The sequence below is a fragment of the Typopeltis vanoorti genome, chromosome 2 (genome assembly GCF_054136105.1).
Source record: "Typopeltis vanoorti isolate ZY-2024b chromosome 2, IOZ_Tvanoo_1.0, whole genome shotgun sequence".
NCBI classification, from domain to species: Eukaryota; Metazoa; Arthropoda; class Arachnida; order Uropygi; family Thelyphonidae; genus Typopeltis; species Typopeltis vanoorti.
The window spans coordinates 68894462-68919735 of NC_143550.1; the positions used below are offsets into that span (position 1 = coordinate 68894462).

General features: G+C 34.8%; 1 protein-coding gene across 1 annotated transcript in view; it reads right to left on the reverse strand.

Moving 5' to 3' along the window:
• Window positions 1-10022: 10022 nt before the first annotated feature.
• The window catches only part of LOC150109141 (uncharacterized), a 39480-nt gene continuing 24228 nt past the window's right edge, over window positions 10023-25274 (reverse strand). Inside the window, exon 2 of the mRNA XM_090401643.1 lies at window positions 10023-10220. Coding sequence (XP_090257769.1) covers window positions 10023-10220 — 198 coding nt within the window. The remainder of the gene's footprint in view (window positions 10221-25274) is intronic.

The following is a 25274-nucleotide window of genomic DNA, read 5'->3' on the forward strand; positions in this document are numbered from 1 at the left end:
TTGTCAAGCTCACTTCACTGAATGGTTCAATGCAGTGTGACATGTACCTTATCTACTTTACGAAGGGAAAATTTTAACCTTCTGCGGCGAAAGTTATGGTAGTTTTTAGCATCCTCAAAAGATAACTAACCAAAGAAAATAGTCTAAAAAAAGGGGAAAAAATGTTTAAAATTAATAATTATACTATCTAAGAACACCGACCAACACTGACTAAGAACTCGTATCCAACCTCGACAAGAAGATAACTCCAATCATAAGTTCTCTATCTCCAAAACTGGCAAAAATAATGAAGAAATTCAACATTAAAACCTACTTCACCACCCTACCAAAGCTTAGTTCTTTTCTGAGTCGCCCCAAACCAAAACACAACGAGTTTCAGTTTCCAGGAGTTTATAAAGTCGTCTGCAACTGCAGTAAACCTTATTATGGACAGACTGATAAGTCTATTTCACTACGTCTTGAGGAACACTAGCGTGACATCTCTTACAAAAGAACCCGTGCAAGCGCACTTTCCAGTCATGTTCTTTTCTCCGCTAACTCTAATCTAGAAGAGCTTCAACACCAGATAGACTGGAATCTTACGACCAATATCCATAAATGCGGTGACGAACTTGAGAGACGTATCGTAGAATCAAAAGAATTAGTTCTAGACCCATCACACATAAACAACAATTTAAGCTACAGTTTGCCTGACGCCCACAGCGCAGTGATCGAGTTCTGGCGCTCTCGAATCAGTTGCCACTCACTTACAACTCATGCTAGTCCTGCCACGCGGACACCAGTTCAAATATGACTGTTGTTATTCCTATTTTGTTAATTTGAGAAGTCCATATATATATATATATATATATATATATATATATATATATATATATATATATATATATATATATATATATATATATATATATATATATATATATATATATATATATATATATATATATATATATATATATATATATATATATATATATATATTATATATATATATATATATATATATTGACATATTACACATATATATTACACACATATTACACACATATATTACATATATATATAATTTGACATAAATATGTCAAATTATATATATATATAATTTGACATATTTATAATTAATTATATTTTTCCGTAAGTTACATGTATTAACACACACTTCTCTTCATTTAAAAGTTTGGACCCTTCTTCATTCATATACAAGATGTCAGAAAGGATGGATAGCTGGAACCCACCTGAATCATGGAAGAGAATAACTTGTATCATGATGATTCGTGCCCGCCATCAAAATAAGGATATTACGACTTGACTGCCCAATGCTCCCTGAATACAGTAAAAACAATCAGGCATGAACTAGAGACTTGCAATGGTGACTACGAGGATCTAGCAAGAAGAAAGATCCCTAGCAGACGATCTGATTGCGTTCGTACAGCAGAATTCCTCGCAAATCTGCAGGAACAGGTGTTGAAGAACCCTGGCATTGGAATTCGGGCTTTGTTCGTGGAGTTGCTAACTGTAGTCAAGCCCTGGATAACAAGGGTAGCCAATGGTAGGCCGTATGTATGGCAGCAGGATTCGGCCCCTTGCCACACCTCTGGGAAAAGTCAAAAATGGTTGTCTGAAAATTTCTACGACTTCACCAGTCCAAATGTTTGGCCTCCAAACTCCCCAGACCTTAACCCCATGGATTATTTTGTATGGGGCGCAGTTGAAAAACACACCAATCGCATTTCCAGTAATACAAAAGCCCAGTTAATGGATAAAATTAAAACAGTTTTTGCTGCCCTTCCCAGGGAGACTGTAGCATCAGCTTGTTCGAGGTTCCGAAGCAGAATTGAAGCTGTGATCGATGCTAATGGTGGTTATTTTGAGTAAATCTTGTTGATAGTATTGTAATTAACTCTGCCTGTAATGTTTTTTTGTCAATTCATTAAATTTAATAGATACAAAGAAGATTTTCTTTTTCCTTACGAAACTGTCAAATTTATCCCGAACACCCTGTATATATATATATATATATATATATATATATATATATATATAATATATATATATATATATATCTTCTCCAGACTACTCGATATTGATATTTAAAGCCTGTAGGATAAGTAAACTATTTCTAGACAAATAACTCGGCAAAGAGTCGAAGAGAGGTCTAGAAAAAGTTTCTTTTGATGCTGACTGGAATCCAACCTATCCAACCAGCGGTCTTGTGCTATGGAAGCAAATGCCATTTCCGCAGAGTTACACAGGTAAGCTAACTAACGAATTATTGGTTAATTTATTTAATTTATTATTATTATTTATTTAATTACAATTTAATAATAATATAAGCGTATCTCCAAAAATTCTTAATGTTATGTTAAACAATATTATATTGCTTTTCGTTGTTCAAGTATATATTTGGATATTTTGGATTAAAAAAAGTAACCTTTCACTTTTAGGAATAAACACTGTCTTAAATTATGACTATTGAAGTAATTATTCCATATCTCCGTGGAATCATTATCCTATTGGACAATTACTTTAATGACTAATTTACCTGACTGCTTTTAAAAGACAAATACAGCTGAACAGTGTGTAACCACTATACCGATTATTTATACAGTCTTTATTTAATTAAATAGATGCAATTGTTGCAGGTTTCAAGTAAATAGCTGAATATCCATCGTTTAGATTTATCTAAATTATGATGACAAATCATCTAATGATAAATCTTAATACGTTTTAACATTTTTTTTCTTTTATTGAAAGGAATTTTATTTATTCACATTATAAACTGTATTTACCACTTATAAAAGCAGAAAAGAAAAGCACTACGCCGTCAGAAATTGTTATCTTCCTCCTGATTTATTTTGTTGTCTTGATGTTTTCTGACGTCCAATGTTTGGCTAGCCGTTTTGTAATCGCTCAAACCACCAATTCAATCTACGAGTTCTGTAAGATTGAGCCCGGATTACCCGAACAAAACATTCGGTTTCATTAATTCCCACAACGATTGTAGAACGTGATAAAAATCCCAGCACATCACCGGGTAACAAGTTCCTCTCCATAAGCTGAGAAACGTGACATAACTAAACAAATATTCGTTCAGTGGAAGGTGCATTGGGATAAGAGAGAGAGAGAGAGAGAGAGAGAGAGAGAGAGAGAGAGAGGAATAAATAAAACACGTTGCCAAAAAGCACCAAAATGGAAGAATGTGAGTAAAGCTATATTAAAGGGATTTATTTGAATAAAAATCGTGCTTAAGTTGATGAGCAATTGGCAATGAACAAACTGATAAAAATGAGAAGATACTGCGAATAGAAAAATCAGGTGAAAATACTGAGGAATCAGCAAAATCATCGAACCATCCTTAAGGAATTCTGGCATTTTGAAGTCATCGTTCATCAGATATTTCCGAGAAAGGTTGGTCACTTATCTTTCTGGGATAATTGACCAACCTTTTTCATTCAGCTAGGATAATTTACTCTTTACTTACTTACTGTCCTCTTCCGTCGGGGACGGGTTGAGTCCTCCAGGTTTCTACAACAACTTCCAGGAGTCTCGGTTTCTTGCGTGGCTGGTGAGCTGTCTATATGTTTATAATCCAGAGTTGACCTTTATTGTTTTTATCCATTTAGTTCTTGGTCTTCATTTTTTTTTTCTTTTATTCTTGTATACAGAGCAAGGTTGGGTAGTCTTTTTGATGGCATTCTCTCGGCATGTCCGTACCAGTGAAATTGTCTTCTTTTGATCTTTTCGATTTGCTCTTTACTATTTCGGTATAATTCTACTTTCTTGTATTTTGCTGATAAAGATAAGGTTTAACAATTCAATGACATAATTAAGATAGCAGATCAGAAATAAACACACTTTTTGTTTTAGTTTGTTTTCGGACATTCTTATTAATGTACACTTCCCATCATAACAGCAATTATTCCAGGCTAAAGCCCTTGAAACATTTACGGGAATCTAACACTCCAGTTGCTTGTTAGGCTTAGCTCGAGCACATTGTTGAAGAGTTATTTAGAAATAAATGGCTCGCTGATTTGGCTTCATACAATATACAATCCACACATTAAACATACGCATTCAATTTGTTAATTTTATTATTAACTTTTTTTTTTTTCTTAACACCAGTCCTGGGAAAGATTGAAAATGAACAGTACACTAATACACGTGTAAACACGCGTTAGATAAACCAAGAATTCTTCCCATACAGTAAATGGCTTTATTCATTCCAGTATTCAATGGACCAGGCAGTTGCGGTGACATTCAAATAGGTAAGATTAGAATGTTGAATTTATTTAGCCATAATTTCCAACCACTCCAAAGTGGTGATGATTGAGTTCAAATTGGAACAACATAACAATACATTTTAGTGATTTTAGTATGACCATTTATTTATCTTTGAATGCATGGTGGGAATATAGTTCGGAGCCTTTTTTACATAACTGAAATACCAGAAGGAATGAGTTATCGATTTCATATGTACCGTTCTCACACGTAGAATCCAGGTTTGAAGTTAGTTATAGAATTTATCTAGGAAAATTAAAATAATGTGACTGCAATCTGTTGTGTTGTTTGCTTATTTCTTCTTAAATTCTGACCTTAAATCACGAGAAGTTAATTTATATTACATTTTCGACATTATTTTGTAGACAACTTCTATATCATCAGTTCAGTTCGAGTACTGTAATTCTTTTCTTCACTCATAGATGTCAGGAATATCTAAAGCTAAGCTTATTCTAAAACAAATTGATGACAGTGTGTTCTATTTTATGCGTTGCCACTTGTCAAATAAATAAATACATAAATAAAATAAAATAATATTAAATAAAATGAGCTTCCGTAGCACATTTCGTGGTATAGACGAAGCCTTTTTTGTCGGAAAGACGTAGGATTCGATTCCTGTCAATGTTAGAACCTTTTTTCACTAAATGTGAGTTAGCCGGTCTCATACAAAGGTAGAGGATTTTTTCCACGGGAAACTCGACGTTTTTGTTCCCCCCACTCCCCAGAACAGGCAAACCGTTCCCTTGAACACACATGGATCTACAGTCATGAATACTAGCCCTTAGGGGGATGCTGCAGAGGAGTGACGAGACAACTGTATTAATTCGTCGTAAACCCCTCATTAGGGGACTCTACCCGACCTAAGGGACGGGAAGGGAAGGAAAAAAATATAATAAAATAAAATAAAATCTTCTTCAGACCTCTTTGAAGACATTCATTACTCCTCATGGACTCAACGTGTTTTTTTTTTTTTCAACACTTTGCACTGAAATAAAGTAATTTAAATTCAAAAATGTTGGAATATTGGGAAAAAAAAAAGTAATTTTAATTAAAAATGAAAAGAATGTGATGTATTCGATGATGACTTACAAACTCAATGTTATCGAATTTTTGTAAGTTTTGTTCGATGAAATTAAAACTGAACTGTTTTGGAATTTGATAATTTATTATTCTCAAACTATAAAGCAAAGCATAAATCAAATCATCATCATAATAATAGTAATAATAATGAAAAAATACTTCGGCAAAGCTCAAGTGCTGCATCCCACTTTTCTCTCTTAGATTTTTTTGAACTAACTTTTTCCATGCCACTTTTCCAAAGGAAATATTAAGAGGATTATTAGATAAACGAAGGCTATTTTGCCTTTAAAATTTCAAGTTAAATTATATTTTGTTAGTGCAACTTTAGTGATTTCAAATAATATGGATACGATATATATTTTGAAATCCAAACGTTAAAAAAATCATTTTGATTATAACGATAACAGTTTTCGAATACTCTCTGTAAGAGTATGGATGCACTTGATTTCCGAAATTACACAGTTCGTTATCTGTAAGGGGCTGCAAATGGAATATTTACAATTATTGATAGATAGGCTAGCTCAAGTTCTGCAGTTATCATATATATTTCTTAATTTTTGCTTCTATTTTTAGCAGAAATAATTCCATCATTAGAAGTTTCACTCACAGGCTAAAGCAGTCAAAGGATTTCAATAAAAACGGGGGGGAAGGAAATGGTGACCTTCAGCGACAACTACCTTGACATTGTCCTACTATAATTAAAACAGGCGGGTGTTTTAATTACAGTAGTGTTCTCACATCACCCTCTGCTAATTAGAGTAAGTTTTAAGCTTTACTTGTTATCTGAAGATTAGACGTGGTTAGTATTTCAGAACGGCTAGCCCAAAAACTAAATTAAAGGATAGAAAAGGAAGGAGGTATCTAGCCTTGTACTGGTTTTCTTTCTTTTTCTATCCTTTAATAATGGTTTAATTTAGTTTGGGAGCTTGCCACTATGCGGTAATAACTATTATTGACTTTAAGTAATATTCACAATGCATTTTGATACATTCAAGTGCCTTACACTTCGAGTTTACAGTACACTGTGTCTGCACCTTAAATCCGTGGAAAAAACTTTACTGATATTAAATATCAGTAATTTTTTGAAAACTTTTAACATGTGTTGAAAAATCATTCTGTTTTCTATTATACATTTAAAACCAGTACTTGTATATAAACATCATTTTTGTTTATTTTTAGATAAAACTTATCAAAATATTTAAAAAAGTTTAAAATTACATTTAAAATCATTTATTAAACTATTCTTGTATTTGTAACAATTCAATATTTCTTACGTTTTAAATATCTTGTATTTCAATAATTAACGCAATTTTTATGTCGTGCTATAAGCGACATCTATCGCACAGTGGCATTATCAACGAGGTGTGTAAAAAAGCATTCGAATGTATATTTCGATATCAACTGCAAGTTTGTTATTATGGAAGTACAGCGAATCGGTAAAACTAACATGTTTTGCTTCGTTACAATTTTTAAGATATCTGAAAGTATATTGTTACATGTATTCAGCTTGGTTTTAACAAACTTGGGGAATAATACATGGGGGATACTATGGATTCGTTCCTACGACTATGAGGGAACCCGTTGGTTTAAAGAAGAAACACCACACAAAACTGATCTTTTTTTGCGCGGGGGAGGGGCAGTCATAGTAATTTGGAAACTTCGTGTCAGATTTCGTATTTAGAAACCAATCAAGTCTCGAAGAACACAATATAAATTCCGAAAAAAATAAAATAAAAGACAGAAATAACAAAATTTCAGAATTCGTTTACAACACATCAGATTCAAGGTAATAAAGTAGGAAATTTGAAACTGATATAAAGGAATTTCGACTAATTACATATTAAGAAACTACAGAAACTTCAATACTAAAAATTATAAGTATTGTGGCATTATAATAGTGTGTTACAAAGAAATCATAACATGGCTTTTCTAATGTACATTTCCTACAGTTCTATACAAATGTATATATTGTAAATAGTTGTATATATATTTATTTTGATTGTACATAGATGCTTTAGTGCTAATAAAATATAGCCTAGTGGCTGTGCGCTTCGCAACTATATGCCTGGGGAAGGAGTGTCCCAAGTTCGATTCCCGTCGAAGACGTGAGGAATTTGAGGATCTGCAATAGCCAAGTTAGCCGGTCTTAGGCGCGGGCAGTAGGGTTTTTTCCTCTAGTTTATCTGGCGTTTTTCATCCCGCAAGCCAAGCAGGCAAACCGGCCCCGTTAACACACATGGATCTACAGCCATAAATAGTTAACCCCCATGAGGGGGCTCAATTTTTCTCGGGGGAGAAAAATGGAAGAAACTCCATACGAATAAACAAATAAGCGTTATTTGTTTACTTTTAACTTATCTACCAACAATGATTCAATTCTTTTTCTTTATTGTTGGTTTTGCGATTATATCGTGCTATTTTACAAAAGTTTGCGCTTATTGGGAACTTAGTTACACATCTGCAATAGTTCCCAGTCTCTCTCTCTCTCTCTTTCACACACACAGTGTGTCGGGCGTGGAAAAATGAAAGTAAAACTATTCAATTACTTATCGTAGCGAGGCATACTATCAGTCCCTTATTTTATTTTTTAACTTTTTATCAGTAGATGACGCAACGCCAAACAAAATATGCCCTTAAATTAACTGGACAAACGAATACGTTTCAATTGTGAAAAGCACATTCTTATACTGGCGTATTATGATGATTCTGGAAATATTCAGATACTGTTTCCAGTTATTATCGGAATATTTTGTGCGTTATCTTATGCAGAATAAATTGACAGCGAACGCCATTTTATATAGTAAATCCCTCGAAATTTAGGAGATTCTGTGTTGAGATAATTCCAATTTTAATTTATATTATTATATATAAAAATATATTTTATTTTATATTTTATATGTAAGGGCCGTAAGCAGACAAATGCCGTGGAGGGGGGGGGAAAGGGATCACGAATACAGTAATCGGTTGATATTCTTGAACTGTTGGAGATTGTAGCCTCCTTTGGAAATGTCCCTGAAAGAGACTGTTCCACAGAATTGAGGTGGAATGAATGAAAAATGACTAGGAGTAGGTGTGTGTGTGTGCAGTTCAACTGTAAAGGGATGTTGAGCAGCTGTTGCTCGAGTTCCTGTGCATCTAGCAGAAATAGGTGGCATAATGGATGCCCGTTCTGCTGAACAATGGCCATGGCAATATCTGTAGAAGAGACACAATGCAGAAATTGATCTTCTATGGGATAGTGACTGAAGAGAAGTGCCACTAATCTACCGGGCTGCACTTTCCTGAAAAGTATCAAGAATTTTTAGGGATGTCTTAGATGCATCACCCCAAACATGAGAGCAATATTCCAGTGCTCGTCGCATTTAGGATTGTACTGAGTAGTAAGTATGTAACTGTTCAGCAGCGAAGTACCGTTCTTAAACGGAAAAGGATGCCAAGTTGTTTGGAAGCTGATGGTGATGTAGAAGTGATACGATTGTGCCAGGAAAGGTTTGAAGTAAGAGTCAGCCCGAGAAGAGAGATTTGGTCTTGACTGTTGAGCAGAGAATTATAAAGAGTAAGTAAAGAAGACATGAGGTCTTTTTTTATGAGAAAAGATGCAAAGCTGCGTTTGAAACCACCGAAGTTGAGCTTTCGGCCTAATCAAGAATGCTGTGGAGATCAGTGTTCAAGGCACTTATTACAGATGTTGAAGCTTGAGATGTTTGATTAACTGCAAGACTTGTCACATGAGTAGAACGAGTGATGTGTACTATTATTAGCAAAACTGTGAATAAAATTTGCAGTCAATGAGAGCTGGTCGTTAATATAAATCGGGAAGAGGGTGGGTGAAACGAGAGAGTTGAAGGAACGCCGAAATCAACAAGAAAGTCTGATTGATCCATTTACGCAAGGACGAAGGTAGTAGAAATGATGGTAACTTGTTGAGAAGCGCCCGATGCCAGATCATATTAAAAGCCTTGGAAATGTTAAGAGCAACGGCATAGATTTTCCCCAGACCTTTTCATGGCTGAAGAGCGGGTACGCTAACCGAGCCGACAAATTTATAATTATGACTCAGCGCTAATTTGATGTGATATTTTATTCTAACTGTGATTGATTGCATTAGACATCGGTAGTTAATGCATATTTACTCTAAATCTGTGTGAAGGGGGGGGGCACACAGATTATCCCTAGAGGACCATATTTAATTTAACTGAGCCTCAACTCTCCCATGATCTGTCACTCCTGTCACATTATTCGCCAGTGTTGTAAGTCGATATCTTTTCCTTTTCCCAGGTACGCTATTCTTCGTTTCCTTCTTTCATTCATTATTTCATCTTTCTGTGATCCCAAAGTACTTTAATCTTCTTTTGTCAATGTTCTCGAGTACTACCGAAACATTTTAGCACCCATCTATTTGTCTGTTAATTTAATTTCTTTAATGTAAGAAATCCTCTGTAGCCTACTGTAACATTCTTTCTCGATAGAATATGGAGAACTGTAACAGTTCTCCCTATTCTATCGAACTACCTTTCGAATCCACAAGTTGCTGCTGAAAAGACAGCTTCATCCAGACACTTTGACTTCACTGTTGGAGTGATGGATCTGTCCTTTAAGTTTCTTTTCATTGTCCTGCTCTTCTCACAGTTTATCATGTGGATGAAGAATCCTAGAGACTCAAATCAGTTAATCTTCTCAGTTACTTCCCCATTAAAGTACGCGTACATTGCTTCACAGGTTGTTTTTATAACTGTACTTTCAAGAACTAGTTTCTGTCTTACTGGAGGCTGAACGTTCTGTCTTTCTGTCTTCAGAATTCTGTCTTCTGCGTCTTCTAATCTCATTAAAGAATCTTGTAAAGGATTCGTTCGAACTCTTCCCTGGTGACGAAATAGATGTTTATTCTAATATAAAACTATTTTCGTTATGCTAACTTTCATGGTGAAAGAAAGAAAATAAAACTAACGATGGGTCGAGACCGAAAATCATTCCATTATTTTATTGAATAAGCAGGAGTGTTAGGAATGGGTGAAAATAAAATCTTCTGTTGAAGGAGCGTTCTGATCTTACAAATGCGACATTATTTATTTATTTATTTATTTCAGAATGAGGGTATATTTTTAGAAATAGTCGGAGTTCTTAGAATAATTAAAGAGAAACACCCCCAACCCCCACCCCCCACACAAAAAAACCTTAATATTTTATTACTTTTAATCAGGAAATGCACCGAGATTTTTAAACACCAACAATACAAAATAAAGCTATGTTGAAAAACAAATGATTTGAACGCATGCCAGAAATACACACATGAAAATCGTGTACTACAATATTTCTATACACTAGCAAATAAAACACCGTTAGTTGTTCTTGTTGGAATTTTGCCCAAGAATAAGAAGTAAATATTTTCTAATTGCTTGGACGTTTGCCAACTTCTTAGACTTGAAAACTCTTCAAACAATCAATTCTACTTCTTTCTTCTTTTTTTTCTTTCCTCCCAAATATTAACTGCTTTTAAATCTCAGTGAAGAGAAGCCAACGACTATCCATTGTCCTTCATTCTAAAGAATTTTGAAATTTGAATCTTTAATGCTATATTTCGCTACACTACTTGCTGTATTTTCTTTTCTTTAACTTTTTTTTTTAAATCTCAAATTCAAAATCATCTGTTAAGAAAAGGAAGACACTTATTCGGCATGATTTAGCACATCTCCTGAAACGTAAAGTACAATTATCTGCTACGTTTCCTTCGTTTCCAGGCAGAAGATGTCATCATCCATTATTTTCTCTGTAATTTGTCAATGATTTGTTTTCACTGGCAAAAAACAGCAGGAGATAGAGAACATGTACTCCTACTTTGAATCTGGAACACTTCGAGAGGAAATAATAAGGGAAAAGAACTAAGCAAATATCGCTTTTGCAGCAGCTTAGTTCGTCTGAAATGTAATATCAATTTCCGGAAATCTGATGGGATGAGCAAATGTGCTGCAGCTTTCACAGCGTATACGTGAAATCTGGCGGAGTCTTTCTGATGAAATTCTGTGATTGTATTATTATTATTATTACGATATTTCCATGCGAATGTTGTACGAGCGCTTGAAACGGATAACAATGCTGAACTTGAGAATGACTGGGGAAAGAAATAAGTCCGAAGCTTTTTTAAATTCAATTCCTATAAATTGACACGGTTTTAATCAATTGCTTTTAAAAGCTTTCCTTTTAATCATCATTAGATAATTATTCCACCTTCTCATTGCAATTTTCTCTAAGCTGATACTTGGAGAAAACGGCAACAATTAAAAGAAATGTGTTTTTATATTTATTTATTTGCCGATTTTACCCTAATAAGGTTTGAAGTGTTTTTTTTTTTTTAAGTTAAGGGAATACAAGTTTTGATAATCATTATTTTGATCGTTTTGGATAATTTATTTTGATAATCATTCTTTTGATAATTTTAATAATCATTACTGATAATCATTTTAATAATTTTCTTTTGATAATAATTTGTTGATAATCATCAGGTTGATTGTTATAGAGCAATGCAATCCAATAAGATGGCGAACTAGCACTTTATATATTCTTAAAAGCAAATAAATACACACAAAAAATGATACTTCAGCATTATTAAGAAGTATAGCGGATAGTAGATACAACAGTACTGACATGTTAACGCTTACTAAATGAACGTTTTTTCGATGTAGGTGAACACATTAATGAATTCCAGGGCGAGAAGTTCGATAGTGCGAAAGAAAGGCGGCTAAATATGAGTGGGAAAGAACTTCCAGGGACGACTACTGTGTTTTACTGGACTTATTTCTTACTTTGACATTAATAATACCAAAAATTATTTGAAAGTATATTTTAAAAAGTAAACACACTTCATATAATTCTGTAATATGGCCAAAACAAACAAAATGTAGAAAGTTTTTTAACTTGGGTATAATATGTATTCAAGATACCAAGTAATTTTATATAAACTTGGTTTTAAATCCTATTTCCCAGGTGAGCAAACAGACAAGAAATTCAAGTTTGCGTCTGCATGTAGTGCAAGTCTGAGGCAACTCATAGTAGTGCCACTCTAGGCATACATATCTTGAATACATGATATACCCAAGTTAAAAAACTTTCTACATCTATCTCTGATCCTGAGATTTTATTTAATAAGGTCAAAGCCTTGTGGCAACTTGTTTTGGTAAAATTCATAAGAAGCTCTGCATTACTTCAACCTTAGCATTGTCAGGTCTTTCTCCCACTGATGAGACCTCAATAAAGCTCGAAACCGATATGGGTAGTGACCATTGCCTTTAGTGCATAGCATCATACATCTTCGCAAGGGGATGTGCTTTACATTAAGGAAAAAATACTAAGGAAAGTAATCAGAACTTAATCCACCTTTACCACGAGTTGCCCAGAGTGGCACTACCATGAGTTGCCTCAGACTTGCACTAAGTGCAGGCGCAAACTTGACTTTCTTGTCTGTTTGCTCACTTAGGAAATATGATTAAAAACCAAGTTTATATAATTACTTGGTATCTTGAATACACAAACGAAATGGTTTGGTACATAATACTGAAGGAAGCCAGGCTTATTAGAATATTCTTATAATTCCGTCTTAATTTATTCCAACAACAAAATGATTGCATGTATTTTTAATATTTAATTTTTTGTTGATTTCCTAATAATATTATCGAATTTACCCAGTTTCCTGTTTTTTTTACTATAAACAAACACAACACATTTCCCAGCTATATTAAAAATAATCTTGATTTTTTCGTTACTTTTTTTTCTATTCTGCATGTTATTCACAGATCTGTAATTAGTAAGAGCAAAGTAATTATAAAAAGTGTTTTTTTTTTAAATCAACGTTTCTTTTCCGTTTTCATTTTCTCAGTCTGTGTGAATTGATTAATCTACAGAAAATATTCAAATATTCTTTCCGCAACAACAACATTAGAATCAGATACTGACGTAACAAACTGCGTGAATTTTAAGAAAATTATCATTTCCCTAGAAGGTTGTAATACCAGTAGACATAATGATTTTTTTGAAATTTTCGTAAAAGTTGCGTTATTTTAATAATCTTCTCGTATTCATCTAAGTTCATTTCAAGCTTAAACTCAGATTTCATGAAAATTTTGAATCAAACCCCTCAGTGCCACAAAGTGAACACTGCATGTCCCTAACGCAGCTTCAACACGCTCTTTCATTACAGTAATATATATATTATAGCACGAAGATATATCACCATTATATTTTTATTTAACACCGGAATTAAAATGATAGGCATCTACTAATCACCAATGATGATTCGTCACATTAAATTATATTGCCATTATTTTGAACAAATCATTATTCTGGCTTTAAGACTGACTGGCACAGGAAGAAATGGCTAGAATGAAAACTGTCACTCTTTATTCGCTTTCGTCACAGTGAAACTAAACATTCCATCTCTGTATTGCCAGTTCTGTGAAGCCGGAAGAAAATTCCGCTGTTCCATCTCCTTCTCCTTCAATTTGTCAAATGTTTGGATTCGGCTCCGGATACGACTGCTTTAATTTATAAAGAATTTTATTTTGGAACTGTTGAAACGAGCAATGAGCACCAAGTGACATATGTAAACGCTTAACCTGACCTTTAGTTTAATTAACAAAAGTTTTGTTATCCTTATCGTATTATTTTCGGCATACCAGAGATACTGATACAGTATAGTAACGACTTCAAAAATCCTGCTACTGACCTGTCTGACGTCAACTCATTCACTCCCCGTTTGAAATCACTCAGATTCAACTTTTGCCATTACCACACACTCTTAAACGCAAAGAATTATTATCTACTGCCAGAAATAAGCAGTAGATAATAACATATTGCTTATTTCTAGACTAGCTAGTACCTGTCACTTTGTTAGTTACGTGTTAGTGATGAATTCCATTTATCGCGGAGACGTCTCTAATATTTTAGTCACTGCGATCCCGACCATTGATATCAGTATTGGCCACGTAAGTGAGGTGCTAAAGTTTTCGAGAAACGACTCTTGCAGAACATTCTAAACAGTAAAGTGATTGAAGTGCAGCTGATAGTTATTCTCTTGTTTTCTTTCAATCTTCCAGGGGGAAACAACCCGCTTGAAGCTCATTCGGAAGCGAATCAAAACAAGAAAGAAATAGGTCCTGACACACTTCATTCTGCTGAATTAGAAAGAGATTACTAAAATAATAATCTTCTTCTACGCGTTATTCCCGCTTCCTATGCAGGGTCCGCGTGTTACTTTTGGATGCGACTTCTTGTTAGTACTACTCCCAACCGACCCGTCGCCTGGTCTGCCGCTGGGGGGGGGGGGATATGTTTTTGACTGTAGAGGCGTATGTTCACGGGGCCGGTTTGCGGGATGAAAAACACCAGATAAATTGGCGGAAAAAACGCTACCGACCGCGCCCAAGAGCGGCTAACTTGGCTATGCCTGAGGAAGATCCTCAAATTCCTCACGTCTACAACGGAATCGAACCTGGGACACTCCTTCCCCAGGCATATGGTTGCGAAGCGCAAAGCCACTAGGCTAACCGCGCGGTTATTACTAAAGTAATAATAATTACTGAAATTTCTGTAGTTTCTTTTTGCGGATTCTTATCCTTCCAGGATTACAAATCCAGTTATTTGAGTTCGGTTGGATAATAATAAATAATAAATAAATAAATAAAAAAACATCCCATTTACTCAGGCTGCAGATAAACACAGTTTAGCACTTATAAGACAAGTTTCACACTTTGATAATCTCACAAACAAAAATAAACTTACATTTAATCTTAAACTACAATTATTTCATTTGCCGCATATTAAGCTTTTATCGGCTATATAAACTAAATCGTATTTTGATATTTAATTTTTCATTGCTGCTGATTAAACATTGAAAAAAAAATTGATGTCTTTCTGGGAGATTCTATCTTAGCCAGAAGTAAAAGAGATTTTCCTTTCCGAAAATTCACGTTTCTCTTCTAGACTACTAGCTAAAAGAAACGCACGGAAATAATCAATGGATATAATATACTGGGCTCATAGTTTTAGTCACTTCTGCCGTAATTCTAACAACCCAGTCCTAATCGATGTCAAACATACTCTGTAGTTGGAAAGACCAGCGTTCGAACCACATCTAGGAACGAAGAACCTTTATCAGAGCTCTTCAGCTAAAGGTGAGTTAGACAGTTTCGTAGTGCGGCTGCAGGATTTTGTTCCCTCAAGCCACGCACACCGAATAGAAAAACGCGGAATTAAAAGTCATTTGCGCAGACTTCATTGCCTTAATTGCTTGGATATTAATATCAAAACCACATTAACCCTGAACGTAGATGGGATTTGAAACTCCTCCAGTCCTGCGGCAGGTGATAAAATCACTTCAAGTGAGTGAGGACGCTCTTTAATGTGAACCCTCAATAATAACATAAAGGGGGGACATTGTTTTCTTATCAAAGAAAACAAAATCTTATCAAGACTTATCAAATGCAGACCAAAACTAGCTGAAGTCGATAAACAATAAGATAATTCACTAATTTATGGAGAGTGCATTTTGATTCTGTAGCTACTGACTAAAACTGTGTGACATTTAGAAGTTAATTGCACTTCAGAAGTAGAGCAATTTAGTAAACGAATTGTTAAAATATTTCCACTGGATATAACGTTGCATTACTAACAAAGATAGCGCTAAAGTTGTTAAGATTACATGAGAACTTAATCTTTGAGAAAGCCTGTTTGATGTAAAGGTCAAAGATTAGATTTAATACAAGGTTTTCACAAAGAAACAATGGTATTCTAAGCGAAATATTTTTTCAGTGATATTATTGATAGATAACCTAACCTATGGCAGTTCGACATAGAGTTTTATGCACACGCGCACTCATCCCATTCTAATCACTTTTGTGGTTGCGCTAATCAAAAGTGACTGCACTAGAAGATTTAAACGAAACAATTAGAGATGTTGAAGCTAAAGCCTCCAAAAACTTTGAGCGCACATGCTAAGAGTTGAGTTACTGGCTGAATATATGCTGAACTACATACGGAGGTCACAATCAACATCTTCTTCCCAAATAAAAAAATAAATGACGCTCCAAACTGTCATTCGCAATATTTGTTGCAGTTCTATTTTTTAAATGTTTAAATAATTAAAAAAAAGGATCATGACAGAGGAAAGACGACATTCTTGTAGAGATTATTAAGACAGGTGGCATCATTGTAGTATATAGATTTAAACGTCGGAAGGCTGGTACACTGAGTAAACTACACGGATTGAAATAAGCCATCACAATGTGGTGTACTCCGAACTCCTAAGTCCGATCGGTCTACATCAGCTAAATCCTCTGTAAAGCCGTTGGTAGTTCTGTTAGCCCTGGATGTACACATCCCCCCAAAACAAGCAAAGACTATTAGATTAGAGAAAACTATTTAGGAGTGAAGTAACATGGTTAGGATCGGGATGTAGGTTCATATATCCTCCTCCTCCTCCTCCCATCCTAAAACTTCTGGGGCACGCACGCACGCACGCACACACACACACACACACACACACACACACACACACACACACACACACACACACACACACACACACACACACACACACACAGAGAGAGAGAGAGAGAGAGATCCGATATTTCTTCTTTCAGAGGATACAGCTTTAAAATGGTTATTACGCATGACACTCTTTAGACAGTAGACTGAAGCAAACCTAATGATAATAGTTTTAGATTCTTCCACGTCAGTTAAGAATATTCTCATGACGACTATCCTGATGGGTGTATCTCGATAGGGCAGCATATGAGACGCTTCCCATTCCACAATTTGTAGAGAGAGAGAGAATGGATAAAATTCACTCTGTAAATGGTTTCATAACATTCATATACCCTCTCAATTTTGACCACTTTAAACAGTAACTACCCAAGCAAACAGAAATAGATTACACGCGGAAAAAGCATACTTTGCAGTCTAATTCAGATATATAGGTGATCTTAGTTTTAACTAAAACGATGATCATTTCCATCTTCTGTCTGCGAAACCACTTTTCCTAAACTAAACTAAACTCAAATTTGTTGAAATTTGAGTTTAGTTTAGCTTCTTCAAACACTGCTCATATCAGTTTTTCCTCTTTTTTACTTTGATTCCCTTCTTCTCAATGGTGGTATTCATATATTATTTTCCTGATATACTATTCCAGAGAATGTACAGTCTAGAATCTCTTTTTTTTTATCTTCTTTGGCTAAACCCCTCTCTCTCTATAGATTTTCTTAAATCGAACTTTCCTAGTTATCTTCATTGGAATCTTAATATTCAGAACCCCAGTTCGTTTTCCTTTTTCGAATTCACTCAGTGGCGAATTCTCCATGCTTGCTATGCTTGCTGCGCAAGCTCATTAATTGAAAACGAAGCAATATTTATTTGTTAATAAATGCACACATTTATAAGCATTCCATTTAGGCTTTTATTTTTGTAGACAGAAGACGTTTTAAGCTTGCGCAGCAATAATTAAGCTCTGCGTTGTGTATCGCAGGCCGATGCTTGCTCGTCTAGTCAAAGCTACATTGGCTTGCTCAGTTGTAGAGCTTCCAGGTCCTCGCAGCAGCACTGTGATTTCATGCGCGCTCATAGCCATTTCACGTCGTCTCACTCTGTTGCTTAAATCACAGGCCATACGCAGTCAACGTAGCTCTAGCCAGTGAGCTTCAGCCAGCCTTTACAAGTGTGCGTGTTGCTTGGGAAAATTAAGTTACAACCAACTTTTTATGACGATGTTATTGACCAGTTCATAAAGAAGAACCGTAGGGTGGAATTTGTATTCAAGTAGCTAAATTGAAAAATATAGAATATCATTTGTAAAATAAATGTTGTATTTGTATGATTAAATGTACATAAATTTCTAAATATATAGTTTTAAATGGTCAGTGCAGGTAACCTTCGTATAACGCCGTACTTATACAACGCGGTTTCAATATAACGCGGTCTACAAATTGTAGTAACCCTTGTTCAACGCCGTACTTATACAACGCAGTTTTGACAAAAACACAGTCTAGAAATTGTAGTAACCCTTTATCTTTTCATATATTTTTCACCCCGCGCGACTTAAAAATCAAATTTTATCTTCGTTAAATTTGTGTCTGCCCGTATTGCGCAGGTAGTTATAAGTAGCGAATTTATATTAGGGGAAACATCCTTTAGCGCATGTACGTCAATTGTATACCGTATAAAGTGTTTATTGTTGAATGTCTTCGTTTTCTGCCAGGAAAGCGCATTAAAAATCATAAGTGTGTTCATCTCAAGCTGAGCACTTTATTTTCTGGTGAGTTACATACATAACTAATATGTAATGCTTTTTTATGTAAAAACATTATTTTTATAGTAATGGCCACAAATTGCATTGAAAGGGAAAATATAAATATTGAAAAGAAAATTCGTCTCGAAGAAAATTTCTCTCGAAGAAAAAAAATTAAAATCATGGATCGGTTGAAAAATGGAGAAAAACCAGTTGTTGTAAGGGCTTTGAATTTAAATGAATCAACAATTCAAACAATCAAACACAATGAACATAAAATCCGAGAAAGTGTTTATTACTGGGTCAACGGTAAGTGCAAAGCTCGTTGCTCGTGTACGCAATTTTCTAAGAGAAAAATGAAGAAATCTCTAATGATCCGGAAAGAAGATGCACTCGAAAGAAAATTCCTTTGGATGGAAATCTTATTAAACAAAAAACTCTCAACGTTTATAAATATTGATAATGTAGACCAGGTGTTCAATGCTGATGAATCCGGGTTATATTGGAAAAAAATACCAAAACGCACCTATATTTCGAAAAATGAAAGATCAGCTCCTGGATTCAACGTTTCCAAAGACAGAATTATTCTACTGTTTTGTAGTAATGCATCAGGTGATTACATGACAAAACTAATGTTTATTAGCCGATCCTCAAATCCTCGTGCTATGAAAGATTAAAATATGCACTTATTTTTATTTTGCCTAAAACATTTACGCATTACGTGCAATGAAGCTTAATTACAATTTGCAATTTTTTATAATTTTATACTATGTATTTGTGTCATAGTTTATATGTTTTCTTAACTTACATGAATTACCTGAATTAAATAAAAATATATTTTTGTTGGATATGTCATTGTTGTTTATATAATTAAAAAAAAAAACGATTTCAGAACATAACCCTACTTTTTGTATGTGATCTGAGTCTCGCATAATGCGATTTATATAACCCAGTATTTCTATGGAACCTAACATCTGTGTTATACAAGGGTCACTTGTAATTCATTATTCCGATAATCAGACTTCAATCACACCTCCTACACCCTGAATGATAACAAAAGCAAGCGTGAATTTCAAGACCAGCATTCGCCCTTGAATTCACTGATCCAGCTCTCAGCGTTGTTGAGGTATTTGATATCACCAAATGATCTCACGCAAACTGTTCACACACCAATGAAAATTGCATATCCCTAATCCTTACACAATCTTCAAATGCCACCTGTAAGAAATATTGACGAGGAAGCAGATATTGATTATTCTCTAAGGAATTCAAGCATATTCATAATATATTATTGATTTCTTTTCCTATGGAGCCACACTGACCCAACCGCTCCCTTCCATTCGTTTTCTGTGACGATAAGGATGCCAAGCGAAATTTATTGTCGTTTTTAGACTAAAAACAACAATAAATTTTTAATTCAAAAATTGGTCTTCTAATCCAAAAACTGGCACTGAACGTATCATCAAACATAGGTAGAGAAATATTCATTCGACTTTTCACAATAAATTCTCATCCTTAAATTTCATCCTTGGTTATAAAAAAATATTCTCCAAAAGGAGAATTCCCTTATCAGCAGAGAAGAATGAAGCATTGCATAATTAACTTTTATCGAAAACTCCATTTTCATTTTATGTTGATACTATCCTCCAAACGTTTACAAGAAAATTATCAACTTATCAAAACTGATTTTGAAATAGCAAATAGTAGAAAACTAGAAACAGTCCAATAGGAACTATGGCTTCTATTCCATGCCAAATGCATTCGTTGCGAATTTTATCCACCCCTGCTCTTTTGCGCTCAGATTTTATTTCTTCATTAACGGTGGAAAAGCCAAACCTCCAGCTTCTTGCTTTTCCTACAATTCTTGTAATGAAGATCTCGGTGAATGCCTACCTGTTCTTCCAAACCTACAACAATAAATTGCTTCTTTGATTTTTCCTTCAGAATGCAGGAGTCCAATTGGAACGCCAAGAAGTTTCCTGGTCAATCGGAGAACTATCATTATCAGTTCTCCGATTATTCTGAAGGGTATTGTTCCTTTTAGAGTACAATATCTCTTCTATGCTGCCATTTTTTATTTTCCTTTGTTTCAGGGGTTTTACCTCTCCAGATTGAGAGTTAGCTTATATTCACAGAACATATTCCGAAGAAAAGTGAAAAAAATTTTACCCTAAAATTACGTCTAATTACTGTCATCTCCTTTGTTTTAAGCAATCCAGCGATATGGATTGCTCTAGTATCGTTCCACAGAAGACCTTCTTGCCTATATTATCACCTCTTTCGACAAACGATTTTTTTAAAGGTTATTCTTGATATCGCTGAGCCATTTAATTCTGTTTGGTACAATGGCCTTATTAAGTAACCTTTCAACATATGATCTGTCTTCTGCAGTCTACATACCAGCTCTCCCCCACCCCTTCTCTCTCTCTCTCTCTCTCTCTCTCTCTCTCTCTCACACACACACACACACACACACACACACACACGCACGCACGCACACACACACACACACACACACACACACACACACACACACACACACACACACACACACACACACACACACACACACACACACACACACACACACACACACACACACACACACACACACACACACACTCGCTCGAGTACTTTGTTCGCCCATTACGTGTATGATGACGAACAGAATAGAACTCTACCTCGAGTTTTGGAACTAATTCTGGGGTTGACAAGGCTCCCTTTTCTATATATCAACGCCCTTCTCTTGATTATAGACCCAATCTATCATTTTAGTAATGACAATGTTCTGCACTCATGTTTCTCATTTACCAAACCATAAAGTAAAAAAAAAAACCCTTCCAGGATTAAATTTTCATCTCCAGACCATTATTCACTGGAGGAATCGTACCTGAATTTCAACACTAGAAAGCTCATCCTGTCATGTTTATTGCAAAGAGGGAGAGAGAGACTTTTTTCTTCCATTCTTTTCGTAACACCCTTTTCGGATAATTCTTGTCTTCAATCTTTCTTGGAATAAACACATTACTCTCTGCAAATCACAAATTCTTCCAACTATTGAATACTCTTCTTGCTTTGGGATGTCTTGACGAAATTCCATAAAAAGTTCTTGATTCACCAAATTAGACAAACACTTATGGGATAATTAATGACTTACCTCTTATCAATTCAGTGTTCCTTTTTTTACAAGTTTTCATTTTCTGCGGCCTTCGTGTTTTACAAATATTTCCAAGATCATTTACTGACATCGGTAATTCCCACTCTTGTAGCTATTCGACTTCCTTTCGCAATACAAATTCAAACTTACAAAAATATATTTCTTCCGCTTTATTTAGATTTTCAACCACTGTTCTTTGAAAGAGTCTCCCTTCTTGTGTATTAACTGTAGAGTAATCTTCAAGTCTTCAAATCTAAAGTTAACCAGCTTCATCTTTCTTCCTAAATTTCTGACCCTCCCCCCTACTATACTACTGTACAATGGATTGAAAAGTCTTCGTGTACGGGATTACCATTAAAATTTATTTGCTTTAAAATCCTGGCATTCTTTAATGAGAACTATCTATGTAAAAATTAAGCTCAGATTTCAGTGAGATGAAGGCTTCGATTTAATCACGTAATTAATGCACGGAAACTTCTGATAGTACAGACGATATTGCTACACCAAGAGAGAGTACGTTTCAAATTATGGTTAATAAGGCCGATGTTATATATTATTATTATGTTGCACGGAATAATGATCAAATACTCAAAGCCATAAAATAAAAATTTGTTCGCGATCATTTAGTATGACAAACTGTTTCTGCTTTTCGCCTAATATTTAGAATTGATATTAAAATATAATTTCATATATTAACTGCAATATGATATTAGCGATTGGTTTGTTTTTCTTATTTTACAGACTGCAAGATTCCTTGTAATGTAATTAATTTTCCTAACTGATACTTCAGTTTTACGATCATTTATAGTAAATGTATAAACAATCTTAATTAACGAAGCGAATAGTCACATCGATTTAGTTACTTGAGATATTTAATCAGATTATGTTGCACCTGCACGAATACATTACGATGGTGCAACTTAATCAGATTAAATATCCGAGGTAAGTAATTCGATGGGAAGATTCGCTTCATTAATTAAGATGGTTAATGCATTTCACATTTGCTTTTATCGTAAAACAAAAATCTTTGTTTCGTAAACTAATCACATCATTAGAGATCTTGAGGTTACAAGAAAAACACACCAGCTGCTGGCGAGACTAATCCAAATCAAGGAGATTCCTAACACTGTATTTAATACTTTCAACCAAATACTGTGTGGATGCCAATCGTACTCAAATGTTTAACAACTTACTTAAAGTTACGACTTATTCAACTTATTTAAGAGCGATGTAATGAATTAAGCAGCTATGTAGAAAGTAAAAGAATCTGCAATTAATAAAATATTTAATGTTTCATGCAGTCGTGAACATGAAAAGAGAATGGAGAGAGTTTTTTTTTTATTGCATTCAGATCCATATTATTGTCGGAGCAGTTAACATTCTTTCCAGTTTCTAAATTTATGGGGCATTGTGTTCTTCAAAAGTTTCGAGCCATTAAAAGTTAAGAATGATCGATAGTTATGTGGTAGCTATTGTTGGGTAGAAATAGAAACGAAAGTGTGTGGTACTCATTGTGACCCTCGAAAGCTTTTACTATTTGAAATGGAAAAATTTAAAAAAAAATTATACTGAACAAAATGAGCATAGAATCATAAAGAAGTAGAATCTCCTCCAAACGAGAGATTGACTACAGTCGCACCTCATGTGCTCAAAATTAAAGAAAGAAAAAGAAAGCATTTAAAAATTGTCTCCTTTACTCAGAAGCTCTCTCAAGCAAAGCATTACCGAATTACAAAATGGCGGCAATCTTTGACGAATTAATTGTTTATAGGAGAGAATAAATGATTACTATTTGGGTTTTTTTTTTTTTTTTTTTTTGGTCAAATTTATTTTAAAACAAAGTTATAGCAACTAGTTTCACCAACTGTGGCTGCTGGCTTCATCAGGGTAAAAGATGTATAAAAATAGTAAGAACACTTAAATGCTAAAAAATGTTAACACTAAAACCATAAAATAAACCGAACACAATTGTATTTTTTATAAAAGCAGAAGAACGCGTACATCACACGCATAGCGTGTGTATGATCTGCTAGTAGTTGTGTAGGAACGATTTGTAGTTGGCGGCAAAATTCAGTTCTGAAATGTTGAAAGATCTAAAAAGGGTCTTCCAGATCTCGGGCAGAATCAGTCCTGGTTTCTATTAAGGTTTTGTTCTGAGCGGAGAACAGTTGTGGCTTCTTTTATAATTCGGGAGCGGAAGTCCTCCTTTAAGTAGGGCATTGAGCTTTTATCCCATTCTATAATGTGATTAGTCCTAGCAAAATGAAAGGTTAATCCCGATTTGTCTTCTCTATTATTATTGACGTCTCCTATGTGCTCGTTCTTCCTGATTTCAAAACTTCTCGAAGTCTGGCCAATATAGTTCAAGCCTCACGACCAAGGTATGTTGTAAACTCCGTCATATTTAAAAAATGGATGACTGTCTTTTGAGATCGCAAAAATTGGCGAATGGTCTGTGCAGGTTTAAAAGCTACTCGTATACCATGTGGCTTGAGGAGTGGCAATCTTATTAGAAATTGTCCCTACAAACAGAATCCCAATGGTAGAATTATAATGTATATCTTCAGGTTGTCTTTGTGGGGGGGGGGGGTCACGGAAAAGTACCTTGTGAATCAATTTCTTAGGATAACCATTCTTTGTAAGGTCATTTGATATCCGGGAAAGTTCAGCTTGGAAGTCTTTATCATCTGTCGTAATGAGAGAGGCTCTATTTTTTTAGCATGTGTACAATGCTGAGTTTCTGAGAAATATGGTGTGAAGAAGTGAAGTGTATCTACCTGTATTCGTGGGTTTGCGATAAACTGTAAGGTTGATACATCCATCTATTGATTTCTCGATTAAAATGTCCAGAAATGGTAATTGGTTATCTTTCTCAAGCTCTAGAGTGAATTTAATTTTTTGATGCAAAGAGTTAATCTTTCTTAGAAAATCGAGCAAGTCCTTTTCCGTATTTTTTCAAACAATAAAAATATCATCAACGTATCTCCCAAACTGTGGGTTTAGGGTCTAGTTGAGATAAAATTATACTTTCAAATTTTTCCATAAAGAGATCCGCACAGGTTGGTGAAAGAGGGCTTCCCATTGCAAGACCTGTTAATTGCTGATAAATAGTTTTGTTCCATAGGAAAACGTTAGATGTTAAACTGCCATTGGGATTCCATTTGTAGGGACAATTTCTAATAAGATTGCCAGACTCCTCACGCCACATGGTATACGAATAGCTTTTAAACCTGCACAGACCATTCGCCAATTTTCATGATCTCAAAAGACAGTCATCCATTTTTTAAATATGCCGGAGTTTACAGCATACCTTGCTCGTGCGGCTTGAACTATATTGGCCAGACTTCAAGAAGTTTTGAAATCAGGAAGAACGAGCACATAGGAGACGTCAATAATAATAGAGAAGACAAATCGGAGTTAGTCTTTCATTTTGCTAGGACTAATCACATTATAGAATGAGATAAAAGCTCAATGCCCTACTTAGAGGAG